Source organism: Chaetodon trifascialis, chromosome 10, assembly GCF_039877785.1.
Source record: "Chaetodon trifascialis isolate fChaTrf1 chromosome 10, fChaTrf1.hap1, whole genome shotgun sequence".
In the NCBI taxonomy this organism is placed as follows: Eukaryota; Metazoa; Chordata; class Actinopteri; order Chaetodontiformes; family Chaetodontidae; genus Chaetodon; species Chaetodon trifascialis.
Genome location: NC_092065.1, coordinates 23,052,268 through 23,067,180, shown reverse-complemented (window position 1 = coordinate 23,067,180; position 14,913 = coordinate 23,052,268). Strand labels below are relative to the sequence as shown.

At 44.2% G+C, this 14,913-nt stretch overlaps 1 protein-coding gene across 1 annotated transcript in view; it reads left to right on the top strand.

Annotated features, from left to right (window-relative positions):
- Nucleotides 1-4,285: 4,285 nt before the first annotated feature.
- jph3b (junctophilin 3b) overlaps nt 4,286-14,913 on the top strand; it is a 50,184-nt gene continuing 39,556 nt past the window's right edge. The window contains exon 1 of the mRNA XM_070972406.1: nt 4,286-6,081. Within this exon, the coding sequence (XP_070828507.1) occupies nt 5,700-6,081 (382 nt within the window). The 5' untranslated portion in view covers nt 4,286-5,699. The remainder of the gene's footprint in view (nt 6,082-14,913) is intronic.

Below are 14,913 nucleotides of genomic sequence, written 5' to 3'. Positions count from 1 at the left end.
AGCAATGAAATGCTCTGAAAGTTACTGCTGCTGAAAAAATTCTGTAATCTTGTTAAATCCTCTTGAACGTATTCTGATTTACTGTTTTGGTCGAAACATAACTTCACTGAAATCACTTTAATTTTTCTCTCTTTATATATATACAGAATATGTCAATTTGAGACAAACAACTTTAGCGTGCGAGTTGCGTATTTAAAGTGAGACCTTTCCGGCCCTTCATACATACGTTCATGTAATTCCACTCATGCTCTGCTTTTTACATTATGTAATGACCCAGTGACCATTATTCATGATTGCGCCAGTGCCGTTTTAGCTGCGATGACTCTTGTTCAGATGATGTCATGGATTTGAGAGCCCAGACACTTGCTTTACTAACTTCTCTAAATCCTAATCTCCTTGTTGTGGTCAGGAAATCACACTAACGGTGCCTCCTCCCCCAGCCTTCCCTCTCATTCACCTGCTCACCTTCTCTGTCGTGTCCTCCTTCACTTCTACCCTCTCTTTCTCACTCTGTCGTTCTCTCTACTACCAGTGTGTTTAGAGGCCTAAGCCTTAATCCCCAGCCTCACAGTGATTTTATTACTGTAATCTGGGCTGGAATTGGCTTAGCTCTCTCAGACACTGGCAGGCAGAGGGACAAGGACAACAACAGCAACAGGGCAGCTGTAGGGAGGAGCTGAATAGGAAAAGGAACACATGGGAATAAGAGTAAGAGACTTTGTGATCTGAGAAGGAAGGATTAGAGGATAGTTTGGGACAGGAAGGAGACAGAAAGAGTAGCCTGAAGTTAGTTAATCTGAAATAATAGTTTTAGTGACATTGGTTAATAGTTTTGTTTGTATAGGACCTTTTAAAACAAAGTTACACAGTTTCAAAGTGCTGCACAGGAAACAAATAAGAAAGCATACATGTATAAAAAAATACATGCATGAAAATAAATTACAGGAAAAGTAAGTAAGTTTTGAAGTATTTTAAAGCCATTTACAGACTCAGCTGATCAATAGTAGAAGGCCCTCCCTACAAAGCACAGTCACCCTTGGATTTAGTCTTCGGACCTTGGTTGGATGATCTGAGTGTGATAATAGTATCTTGAAATCAATTCTGTGCTTTACGGAGAGCCAGTGAGGCGATGCCATGACTGGTGTGATGTGAGATCCACAGTTGGTGTTGGTTAGCAGCCTGGCTGCAGCATTTTGCACAAGCTGCAGGTGGGACTGTGCTGCTTGACTGAGACAGGAGAAAGAGCACTGCAGTAGATCCTCAGTCCCATCCTTAGGGTGTGAAAAAGTTAGGGTACGGTTTAGTAATTCTAGATCTCTGGCGGACAGCATTGAGCCGGTTTTGGCAATATTCCCGAGTTGGACAAAGCAGGATTGTACAAGCTTGTTTATGTGTGGGTCAAAATTCAGATTTTGGTCAAAGATTACCCAGTTTTCTGTGTTTAACAGTGAAGGAAATTGAGTGACATCTGTTCTATAACAGCAGCCAGGCAGTCATGGAGGGCACCTATATTACCCATATGCATAGCATCTGCATAACATCAATGTAGCAGTGGTGAGAGATACAATTGAACTGGCCAACCAGGTTGTCTAGAAGTAACATGTGAAGTGAGAATAGGATGCAAAGCCTGTTTCCTTTCTGCTCACACTGAGATCTGAGCATCCGTCAAGTGATCCATATTAGCATGACAGACTCAAATAAGCAGGTCCAAAAAAATCAGCTCTCTCATTCATTTGAATGGAGCCATCAACGCAGAGGGGGTCAATGGACAATGCAGGCTTGTCCGTCAAAAAAGTGAAAGCAGGCTCAACTTTTGCTGCAAGACAACGCAACATCATCCAGGAAAGTGCTGAGTTGGCCAAAAACATGACATGCAAGCAGACATTTGTGTCATGATAAAGGATAAAAGCTTCCACTGTTCTGGAGTTATAATATCTGTGACTGTTACCAGCTGTTGTCTAAACCTATAAACACATTACTGTGTCACTCAAACTGGAGTTCCTGCGTTATATTAAATTTTCTTAGCGGTACCTTTCAACACAGAGCCGCCTGTGCTGTTTTAACGCATAGCTGAGGCGATTTTTGCGTAGTGGCCACATGATGCCCTGTGATGCCATACACAATGTTTACAAAAGAGATGGCTGCAAACCCTCTGATATGACTCTTTATTATCAATGCTGTATTTGTGCCAGTCTTGTGTTCAGGGAGCCAGCAGGAAGCGCTGTAATGCTTGTGCTCTATTGGTCAAGATATGTGAAAACCTTTCTGGCAAATGCACCCAGTTAACAACTTACATTAGAGCAAACGGGGGCGCCATCTGGGAAGATCCAGTTTTCTGAATACATCCATGGCCTGACCCATTGAGCTGATATTGGCAGCTGAAACAGCACAAACCGCAAGTCAGTGTTAGCTGGAAATTACACTGAATTGCAAAGAAAAAATGAAAAATGCACATCTGGGTCTGAGATTTGCATTTCTTCAGTGATGCATTGCAGCAATGCTGCAAATCAATCACAGCCCTGGAACAAAATTACATTATGGTTTTTAAATTCAAGTAAAACTCAGTGTTGGTTAAACAGTTAAACTTGATGTGTTTCAACTGTCAACTGCCTGATGTGATGATATGCCCTTCAGCCCTCAATTAGGAGGGCAAAGCTCCTCATTGAACACCCATAATAGGCTTTGTATCAGCTGACCTTAATAGTCTAAATTTAATCAGAATCACATTCAGTGGTGCAATCAGTCTTTTTAGAAACCACTGAAGCTGATTTGTTATGCTGTAAGTAAAGAAATCCATGTCACACTTAAGTGTGGGTTTCTCTGAAGGATCACATAATATCGATATCAGCTAATCAATAGGAGGTCTTCACATTGATTACCCCCGCCCCCCCCATGCTAATATTAAAATGATAACTTCAGCATTAAACACCTTTTGGGTAACTGACACCTGTTCAACAAATTTGAACAAAACTCTCTACACGGCTACATAGCCTCTATCCACACTGGACATGTGTCACCTGCATTTTTCAGTCAACAGGACACACATGCTTCAGTTTTAATCAGCACCAAACCTTACTTTTTATCCTGCATGGAAAGCATTTAGTCTGTCCTCCTGAGCCTCCATCTTTAATGATAGCCAAGAGGTCCACTGCTGTACTTATTATTCTTATCCAAACTTTCTTTTGTGAACTTGTACCAGTGTAAAGCACTAGCTAACATTATCGCTGATGCAGCAGACTCCTGCTGAGTGACAGGATAGGGGACATATGTGAGCGGTAGGCAGGATTTAAACCCTTAAGGTATGTCCTGTGTCACTTGAGGTGAATTTTAGAGGCGACTGCATTCAAAGTCAACGGACTTTGATAATGATAGCATAATTGTTGAAGACATAAAGGGGTGCAATTTGTCCCAAAAACACCTGGGGTGATGTCAGCTAAAGCAAAGATATGTCGACCTAAGCAGAAAATGTTTCAAGCTGAGCAAAGAATTTCTCCTTTCCCGGGCTTTTACGAATCTATTAGGTCGTCTTGTACAAAGAAAGAAAGACTGGAGAAAAAGAAGAGAAAGAACTGAAATTCTTGGTGAGTTCAGAGGTGTGTCACCGGACACAAACACACAAAACACACACACAGGTATGCTATCATACATGCTGTCTGTTGCAAGATAACTTGCAGCTAATGCCTGTGCAGCTGGTTCATCAGCTGTTTGGGCTGAATAAACACAGACTGCATGATTCAGAGGTAAATTTCTAGTCTTCTCACACTATCGATCTCTTTGCTAAATACTCCAAATTCTTGGCAATTTAAGAGTTCATTTCTGTTTTTATATGTCTTAATAGGCTGGTGTTTTCCAGATCAGAGTTAATATGGTGGTCAACTACTCGCTAGTAAACACCATCAATTTTCTAATCTAACTCTCAGCAAGACTGCAAGTATTCCCAAAATGTTGAACTATTTCTTTAAGGATCACCTGTCTACTGACTGGAAATATGTGTCACTACCACTGCAGTCATCTTTAGACTCCCAGATCACGCCATCCAACCGAGACTGAGACAAGATGCCGAAAGAGAAGACAAACGGTGAGTAAACGATACAAAGCTACAGGTGAGGGAGGAAGAGAGAAGCTTGTCTCTGTGCAGAGTGTGTGTCTCTTTAAGAGCTGAGCTGGAGTGTGCTATTGAGCAGGGGAGGGGGGGTGTGTGTGGGGTGGCTGGGGGGGGGTTGGCTGCATTGGAACAGTCCTCTCTAATGAGCAGATTTTCTGAGGGAGACATATACACACACACACAGATCAGGAGAGAGAGAGTTACTGAGATCCAGCCGTAGGAGGAGAGCTTGTAAGACCGAGGCAGCAGGCAGGAAGGCAGGCTGTGCGTCAGCCGGTGCTCCATAGGGAAACATGGAGACAAGCAGGAGATGCTGAAGCACCACAACAGGATCATATAGATGGATGTTCTTTCATCAAGCAGGCAACCTGAAGGCAACCCACGCAGGAGATAAACCACTTATGGACGCAGTGGATTAAAGACCTACAGACAGACTGAGAGGGAGAGGGAGAGGGGGAATAGAGGAGGAGAAATTAATCAATTCAGTTGTTTATTTTCATTGTCTGTGTGTGCGCACTTGCTGTCAGAAAGAGTGTGTGCCTGCATGCAGTGTGTGCCTGCATAAAGCAGGAGACTGCATTGCTGCTCTCCAGCAAGACAGGACAGACAAAAAAGAAGGCAGCCAAGCAGATTACCTTATGTGTTTCCCATTTTTCTGTCTCTCCCTCTCTCTATGCATGTGTGTGTTGCCTCGCTGTGCAACCAGGCACAGTGTGTGTGCGTGTGTGTGAAGACTGGGAATAAGAAGAGGATGCTGAAGCCTGAAGTGAGCTACAGATTCTGACTTTGAACGGTTTTTGTATTGTCGGATCATCAGGAGTGGGCTCGAAGAAAAAACAATATCTGCTGTGGAAGATCTTTTTTCTTCTTCTTCTTCATCATACAACATGTCACAGCTCCAGTTTGGGCCGTGGTGCTGATCAGGGAGTCTAAGGGTGGCTTCTATGTTGGAGGCTTGGAGGTTTGAAGGGCTGCCACCGGGGAGACTTCTCGTCTCTACACCCCAGAGAGGTGGAGGCATCATCAGGTAGGAGGCGACTGAACACGGGGGCCTGAGCGGAAGGAAGGAGAGGAGTAGGAGGAAGAGTTGTGTGTGTCGTAGACTGTGTAGGCAGGGCGATGGCAGGACCGGTGGAGCTGCCTGGTGCTTCGAACTCTTGCTGAGAGAGGATAATGGCAGCTCTGGGCCCACTCTCCTCCTCTCTCACCTGCATCCGCCACAGAGAAGCTGGAAAGTGCTAGCCGGTGCTACAAAGAGGCCACCAAGAGGATGGTGTGAACAGCGTCAACCTTCCCCACCACGCCGGGAGACCCCTGACACCTTTGTGAGGGGCCAAGTTTTGTTGCTCACCTTTCTCCCTCCTCTTCTCCAAACCAGCTCAAATAAAGGGGTGGCGTTGCTTGATTTGTGCGGGAGTTCTCTCCCTCTCCCTCTCTCTCTCTTCCTCACCCCTGACCTCTCCGTCCTCCAAACTCAGCTCCATGGATTGGTTCTAGCACCAACCTGTCCTCATTTTTCCTCCCTCTGTTTTCTTTTTCTTTTCTTTTTCTTTTTGTTGAGGCTTCAGGGGAATTGCCAAGACCTGTTTCATGCATGTCCACTGGCGGCAGGTTCAACTTTGACGATGGGGGGTCATACTGCGGAGGGTGGGAGGAGGGCAAGGCGCACGGCCACGGGATCTGCACAGGACCCAAGGGCCAGGGCGAGTACTGTGGGTCCTGGGCCCATGGTTTTGAGCTGCTGGGTGTCTACACCTGGCCCAGCGGGAACACCTACCAGGGCACCTGGGCTCAGGGCAAGAGACATGGCTTGGGCGTCGAGAATAAAGGCCGCTGGGTGTACAAGGGCGAGTGGACGCACGGCTTTAAGGGACGCTATGGCCTGCGGGAAAGCACAGGGACGAGCGGGAAGTACGAGGGGACATGGAACAACGGGCTTCAGGATGGATACGGAACAGAGACGTACTCAGATGGAGGTAAGAGGGAAGAGCGACACATGGGCAGATGCATTGTGGGTGTTTTGGGGGTCGGTTGGAGTGTCGGTACTGTATGTGAGAAGAGTGACTGACAGCTGTCCTACATGAAAAGGATTGGAGAATGACTGACAGGCTGGTGACAGTTACAGCATGACAGATGTACAACAGGAGGAGTTTATCGGGAGGTCTTCTCAGGTCATCCCTTCTTTTGCCACGCCTTGGCTGCACACACACACACACACACACACACTCGTGCAGCGGCAGGAGGTTGCGTCAGGTCAGGCTTGGAAAATTATACTCGATCTCTACTCTAATTTTCTACGTGGGAGTCCTCCCTCCTCTGTCTTCTTCCTCCTCATCGCCTCTTTCGTCCCTACCCTCACCCCTAACTTCAGCTGCACGAGGACATGCTGTGTATTTGGAGGCCTTCAATTCAGGCCATGCAGTCTTAAGGGATGAGTTAAAGGTTAGAAGGATGGATGAGGACAGCAGCTCCCAAGTAACAAGTCCCAGGAAAACAGCATTTTAGAAAACAGATTACAATGTTGTAATAATTCACCAGAAAGGCTAGAGACATAAAATCCATGTCATGTCTTCACCCTCGATTTCCCCACTTACATGTACCATGCCAGCTTAATTACTCCTGTAATCTAAATACACTGCAGAACAAAAGATTCACACTTCATTGTTTCACTCCAAATAAGATCTAAGTCAGCATGCTATCATGCTCACTATGGCATTGCTAACATGCTGATGCCAAGCTGGTGTAATGTTTATCATGTTTGCCTTCTTAGTTTAGCATGTAAGCATGCTGACATCTGCTAATTAGCGCTACATACAAAGTACAGGTGATGCTGATGTTATGAACCACAGTACTGTATGAATTCTAATTTCGACCTGATGATGGTGCTGCAAAAAAGGAGATAAAAGTTAATTCAGTTAGTCTTCTGGGGCCCCTGTACTCAATCTTATGACAAGTCATCCAACAGTTGTTATGACATTTCACTCAAAACCACAAATGTGAACCTTGCGGCAGCAATGAGGAATAGTCACAGGATCACGAGAGTCATTATGCTTCACCATTTATGAACCACGAATGTTTATACAAAATTGTGTGTTAATCCAACCAGTAGTTTTAGTCTGGACCAAGGCGGTGGATCTTATAACTGACTGCCAGACTGGCATTACTATCCCCAGAGCCGTGCTGCTTGCATGGCTAAAAATACAGCTTAAATCAAATACAGTATCTTCTAGTGGAAATGGCCAGAAAAATAAAAGCTGAAATTTTGATTATGGCAAGATAAGATGAAATTTAAGCCTCTTTGCACATTTAAATACATTTTTATGGACCTTTAATGTCTAGAATACAGTATCTTTGGAATCAGTGTCAGATTTACCCTGAAACTGGAATCAATGCCATCAATTCACTTTGAATCTCTTGGACCGGGACTCAGCTCAGTCACTGTTATTGAGGCACACACACCATATGGATTCTTGCTTAAAAATAGATATGCACACGCACACGCCCGAGCTATGCATTGTGCATGCAAAAATCCACACTCAAATCTAGTGGTGTGAGTTGAGCAACAGAGCTGACAGTAGCATACATGCAGTTAAAGCAAAGCTTTTGTTACATAACTCTACAACTAGCAGGCCGTGCTTGCAACGACTGGTCTGGACCAAAGGCGTGTGCACACACACACACACATGCACACACGCACAGTCTGATAAAATCCTTAGACCAGACTGGTTTGAGGTTGAATCAGGACAAAGGAGAAGAAGTCAGCTTGATAGATAACCAGACAGATGGGGCGAATGGACGGAGGGAGGGATAGTTGGATGGACAGATGTACAGATTGATGGATGAATGGATTAGTTAAATTATGAGCAGATAATGGAAAGATGGCTGGTCGGATGGATGGATGATTATCATGATTACAATGAGAGATATGCTTTAATCAGAGAACGAGTGAGAGCATTACGGAAAAAAGGGAATGGCAGAAATGGACAGCAAAAAAGCCTCCCAGAGAGGGACGTGTAGGAGAGACACTGTAGCTCTGTGAAGTATTTGAACCCACATACTGTAAATGCAGCAGAGATTGGCCTAGTTATGAGTGTTTACCTTGCTCCAGCAGTACGCAGTGTCCTTATTATAACAGCATGCATTTGTCCTTTATTGAAATGTATGTCAAACTAAAATGTTTTGACTGGAGAGAGTGACTGATCAAGCTCAAAATGATAAATACTCAAGTGTCCAAAGAGGGAATGTATTTTCTTTCAATGCTCATCTGTGTCATGTGTTGCTAGGATAAAGTTAACTTTGCACTGGATGACTTACTCAACTAACATGTCGCTTTCTAGTGATTTTCACACAGCATATTTCCCTTCCTGGTTTAGCTCTAACTGGCTATCATGCTAACAAACCATTGCCTTACTTTTACCTATTCAGCAGACCTTAAGCACCATTAGCATCCATTTGAAGCTGCGTTTTTGGCCACCTGACAAATCTAGTTTAATGTTGCTCTCTTTTTTTAATCTCTGTTTTGTTCTCCAGCAGCATCTGATGAGGAAAATCTCTCTCTACCTCTAACAGCAATGTTCAAATTCCTTCACCAGCTACTTACTAACTTTGTCTGGTACTGGACAACTACAGTAGCATATAGTGGTTTTCTGGTTGATTCGAGCGCCAAGACTGAAAGTAAATACACTGTTAAACTAAACAAAGAGCAAACAGAGGATAAAAGGCTTACGAAAGTCATTTAAGAGTTACAATCCTGAATCCAGTTACACTGTACTCTGTACTCTGTACAAACTGTTTGCTCAGTTTGTCCTTAATGATCAAAATTAGTGTAGTCTTGAGATGTAATGACATTCACTTCTCAGTCTTTTGTTGATTTAATGGCTCTGTCTTGTGTAGCAGACCTAAGCGTTTTTGCTAAATAAGGCATAAAGATGGGCTTAAATTAGGCATACTATAATTGTTATCGCTAGTTATTGACTATTTGATCATGAAATCAAAATGGCAATGATGTTAAATATGATCTCAATGCGCAGAAACACATTTGGTGCCCTGAAATAAACTCCACCGTGGGAAGCGGTCATCTGAGATGGTCAAACACAGGTTACTCTCAGATTAAAGCCGACAGTCTATCTTTCCAACCTCAGCGCTCTGTCACGTCCAAAGCAATGAGAGTCAGGAGCCAAAGCATTCAAAGATGCTCTGCTGCCCACATACTTTTGGAACATGCAGTGCACTTTAGAGCCAGCTACATTTCCCACAGTCAGGTCGAACCTGACTGCCAGTCCCACTCTCCTCTCCAACGGCACCTGATGCCACATTTCGAGGAAACACTCTTCTATCTTCTTGCCGCTGTTTGGTGTTTGGTTCCTCTCTTACGTTTGCCAACATTCCTCTCTCCTCTCCTCCCACCTCTCTTTCCTCCCTCGCTCCACTGCATTTCCTCGGAGCCGCTCAGTACAGTAGGGTTTCCATAGCAACGCTCACCGACATGCAGCAGGTCAGCGTGTCACGAGGGACTCAGTGTTCTTCACTCCCATTGGCTGCTCAGCCGGTTCTGACGGGCTCTGATTGGCTGGCTTGGCCTTCCGGGCTAATGGTGTTTACTGAGATGAAGAGCTAAGCTGACTGATTACCAACCACACACACAGAAAGAAAGAGGGAGTGAAGTAGAAAAACGAAAAGACAGCTTCAGTAATCATTTTAGTGAGAAATGAAGTGAGTCACAATGGGAGAAGCAGAGATTACAACTGTCACTGCGTACAACAGCGGTAACAACTAAAGATTACAGCAGTAGTGGTTGTTGTGTCTAACAAGCTAATACGCCACACACAGGGTCAAACACACAGAAACTCTCTAAACTGTCCCTTCTTCCATACTGCATGAAGTCTTCACCAAACACTGAAAAGAAATTGCCACAGCATTTATATCAAAGCACATCCAATCACATGTGCTTCATTAAACAAGGCTCGTGACAGCTCAGCAGCATCCTGGAACCTCTCTCCTATCCTCCAGCTGTTGGCAAACACACTACAACAACATTATAATTGTCCTACATTAACATATCTTGCTCGTTTGCTAAAGGCTGCTATCATTGCAGTTATTATTCCAGCTCTGACCATGTTATGTAAGCTGACATAATAAATTCACTTCTCATGTTTAAATACACCCGGCAACTGCATCAATCATTATCTACACTGAGATAGGGTAGGTGGGCCAGATTTAGTTAGACACCTGTTGGGTCATGTACTGCCATGGTAAGACATGCGCTCTGGAAACTAGATGACTGTATTTCAGAGGATACATTTGCAGCCAATTTGAACGTGTGGGAGGAAGCTCTTCAGCTAACAGCATCACTCTGTTTTCTATCATCCTGTAACTAAGACATGTCTCTCTGAACCCCTCAGACATGCATATACAATACACGGGTTATGTTCAGACTGGAAATATTGAGGACATTTTTTTAAACATCTTCTCAAGATGCTGTGTATCACCATATTTTAAGTCTCAGACAACAGCAATGAACCATGGTTCAAGTCCCTCTGTCAGCAAGTATGAGCACTGCTGAAGTGTCCTTAACATGACAGTAGGTCATGGGGTCCTGGGTTGTAGGTCACCAATAAGAACTATCCAGACATCCCTATCTTTGCGTTGGTTTCCTGCGAGCTTTACAAGTATCCCATCTTTCTCTTGTGTTGTTGGCCATCTTGCTCAGATGACCACACTATCTCTGTTGTCTTTTCATCCTTGTGTCTTCTACAAGTTTATTGTCAGCTATAGGATTGTTTTTTTGGTCTCTGTGTGTGTGAAAGTTTGTTTGGGTGTGGTTTTCCATTCCCTCCAGCTGCTAATCTACCTGTACACCTGCGACCAATCCACTCATTAAACCAAAGCAGTATATACCCTAGCTCTTCACTCTAGTCATCACCAGATTGGCCAGTTCACCAATGTGGTAGTAACGCTACAGCCAAGTTTTACTCTAATTTCTTCATGTCTGCCTGAACCCTGTTGAACCCTGTGTTCTCCTGTGACTCAGATTCATTGTCCCTTTGTGCTTTCTGTCTGCCTCCTTTGGCTAGCATTTGCGAGTTTGCCTTCCAGCCAATGCTTGACCATAACTCGTCTCATCTTACCAAAGCCCATCTCAACTGCTGGGTAATAAATCATATCATCACTAACAAACACTAACTATCATCACTCAACTTACCCTGGCAGTATCTGCAGTTCAGTCCATCCAGCATGTTCCTCCAGTTCCACTTCCTATGTCTCCTTCACCAGTGGGTCCTACCCAGAACTGCTCAGTGGAAATCTAGCAAAGTGTTGCTTTCCCCCTTCAGTGCTCCCTCGCTGCTGACTTTCACATTGGATCAGTCCAAGGCACATTATATTATAGGACTTTTGAGTTTTGAGAGGAAGGACTTTGGCTTGGGCAGTTAATGCAAATCAGTTTGCAGTTGCACTCTCTTAAAAATGAAAAGAGTTCAAACAGTCTTTGGCTAAAATGACATGGCTCACCACTAGAAGTGGGAGTACTGTTGAAGCAAACTGATTCCTCAGCCTCATCTAAAGCCAGAATGCAACTTCAAGCTATCCCTTTTTACAATCAGTTCTTCCTGGCCTCCCCTGACTTTGGTCAACTCGCCTTTGGCTGAAGATTTAGCCCTTCGGTTTTGAGTTTCCCTTGAACATCTTGAATCCCTGCTCATAGTTTGTGCTTTCAATGGGAGACATTAGGGAGAGTTAATATTATCTCTGCACCTCTAATTCTGGGGCGTCCTTGGATGAAACAACACAACTCCCAGTGTCAGTTGGTCGACTGGGAAAATTGTCAGTTGGACTGCATTTTGCTCACCGTCGCTCCTTCCACTCCGGATCCTCCAGATCCACCATCCCCACTTAGTATCATGATCTGGGTTAGGTTTTCAGTAAAGACTCTCTTTACCGCGTCACCACCCCTATGATTTTGCTATTGACTGTCTTACCGGGGCCCCTCTTCCCTCTCACAGACTTCACAACATGTCCTGAAAGAGAGGCTATGGAGAAATATATCAATGACTCACTAGCTGCGGGCATTGTTCGACCTTCCTCCTCCCCTGTTGGTACTGGGTTCTTTTTTTGTCTCCAAGAAGGATCACTCTCTACATCCATGCATTGACAACTGCGATTTGAATAACATCACTGTAAAGAACAAGTATCCTCTGTCATTTATCAACTCTGTATGCGAGCAGCTCCATGGTGCCACAGTATTCACAAAACTGGATCTCCGAAATGCAAACAATCTAGTCAGGATCAGGTAGGGAGGCAAATTGAAGATGGTCTTCGAAACCCCTCTTGGACACTTCAAATATCTGGTAATGCCTTTTGGACTCACTAATTCTCCTGATGTTTTTCAAGCTGCAATAAATGATATACTGAGAGATTTTCTCAACCACTTTGTGTTTGTGTGCATTGATGACACACTCATCTTCTCCCAGAACATGTCTGACCACATCTTCCATGTGTACTAGATTCATCATAGACTTTAAGAGAATACATCTCTGAGAGCAGGCAGGTGAGGATGGGTCTAGAAAAGATCAGACAAGTGACAGAGTGGCCTAAACCCACCACCTGTAAACAACTTCACTTTCAATAGTGACCCAGGTAAAAGTCCACCTCACTGCCTATTTGTGCCTGATCCTGTCAGTTCACAGGTCTCCAGTGGGTGCACACTTCCTGTTTTGCCTGCCATCCAGAAATACGTTGCACCTTGTCCCTCCTCCTCCTACTTCTGGTTGGCTAATGTGGAGGCAGATCCCTGTGCCTTTGTGTCAGACCGCTCTGTCTGTGCTTGAGGGAATCCTCCCATCATCCACCCTCTCATCTGTTATGCCAGCTCCCTGTTCCAAGTTGTCTTTGGTCACACACTTCATTATTGGTCTCTCCTTTTTCAAAGTAACACAGTCATACTCATCATTGTTGACCTGTTCTCCAAGGTGTTTCACTTTGTGGCTGTTCCCAAACTCCCCACAACCTGTCAAACAGCTGACCGCCTGGTACGACATTTCATCCATCTCCATGGCATTCCGCTGGACATCTGTAATGGTCCTCAGTTCATGTCACAGGTTTAAAGGGTGCTTTCACAGGCTCTTGGTGCTACTTTTAGTCTTAACTCTGGTTTCCTCCCACAAACCAACAACCAGATGGAAGAGGCTAACCAGGGCCTAGAAGCTGCACTATGACCATCACCAACCCCTCATCCTGGAGTTCCCAGCTCCCTGACCACAACTTTGTCCACTTTTGAGCCCTCTTTGGGTTATGAACCACCTCTGTTCCAGTGAACTAGTGGTACCCTCAGTCCTGATATGCCTCCACTGATTCTGCAATGTCAGACGGACACCAGCTCTACTCTACTTCACTCCGTTGGCATCAACTGGTGCATCACTGACTGCCACAGGACCACAGCTCCACCCACCTGGATCATCAATGATTACAACTACCAGCTGCCAGTCTACACCCCTCGACCAATGTACTCATCAAACCCAAGCAATATATATACCTCAGATCTTCACTTGCCAGATTGTTCAGTTCACCAACGTGGTACTAATGCCACAGCCAAGTTTTACTCATTGGTAATTTCCTTGTGTCTGCCTGAATCCTGTTTAATCCTGCCTTCTCCTGTGCCTCAGGTTCATCGTCCCTCTGTGCTTTCTGTCTGCTTGCTTTGCCCAGCGTTTGCCAGTCGGCCTTCCAGCCAACAATTCCACTCTCTCTCTTTGCTCTGCTCCCCCATAGTTCTAGTTCAGTTTTCCAAACCTCCATCTCATCTACTTTCTTGATTCTGCTTCTACTTTGTCAACTTTTGCTCTTATTGCAGCATCTATGCTGGTCACTTGTCAGTGACGCTGACAAGGTATATACAGTATGCACAGCTTTCCACCACTTTTCTAACCTTCACAAGCCATTGTAACTGGACGGTGTTCATTGTGTTTACATTGAAGATTTTGACCTTTTATCTGTGGTTGTTGAGGCTCATTTATCATACAAGAGTGGTGCAACTGTAGTTGTCTTCCCATGCATGTGTTGATAAGTATGTGGCAGCAATGCCAAGTCATCTGCAAAGCACAGGTTGTCCAGTTATGTACAAATTCTTCTGCTTTATGTAAGACTTTGATTGTTGTCAGTCGCCAGTAGAATTAAAAAGGGGGCAGCAGGCACCCTTGACCCCACTACTCACTTGGCTTTGCAGGTCATTGCTTCATACATGTTTTGACTCTGCTGACAAACTTGACAGATTTACCGCAAAGTTGAAAATATATTCAAAAAGTTCTCATTTTCCTTACTGTCAAATTGTCCACAATAAATTAGATGGATAATGATTTGGAAGCTGTAATAATAATGTAATAATAAACCTTATTGAGACAACACTTTTCAAACAAAGTTACATAGTGCTTTACATGGTTGAAACAGGATTAAAAACATTTCAGGACTGAGAAGTAAAATCAGAGACTCAAAATAATGTCAAATTAAAAGGAATAAAATGTTCAACAATAAAGAGAAGAGCAATAAAAGTCAGATTCCTTATACGTGCACACATACTTAGCCATGAAAGCTGATTCTAATTCTGATTCTGATTCAACAATGATACTAATACAACAGGTAAGACAACAAAAAGAAAGAAAAGAAAAACGTGCATTTTCAGAAGTGATTTAAAAATGACACTCATTCTGCTCTGAGTTCCAGAGCTGAGAGGCTCTGAAAGTAAAATTCAGACACCTTTGGTCTTGAGCTGGGACCTGGGAACAGCAAGGAGAGCCCTGTTGAGGGTCTGAACATAC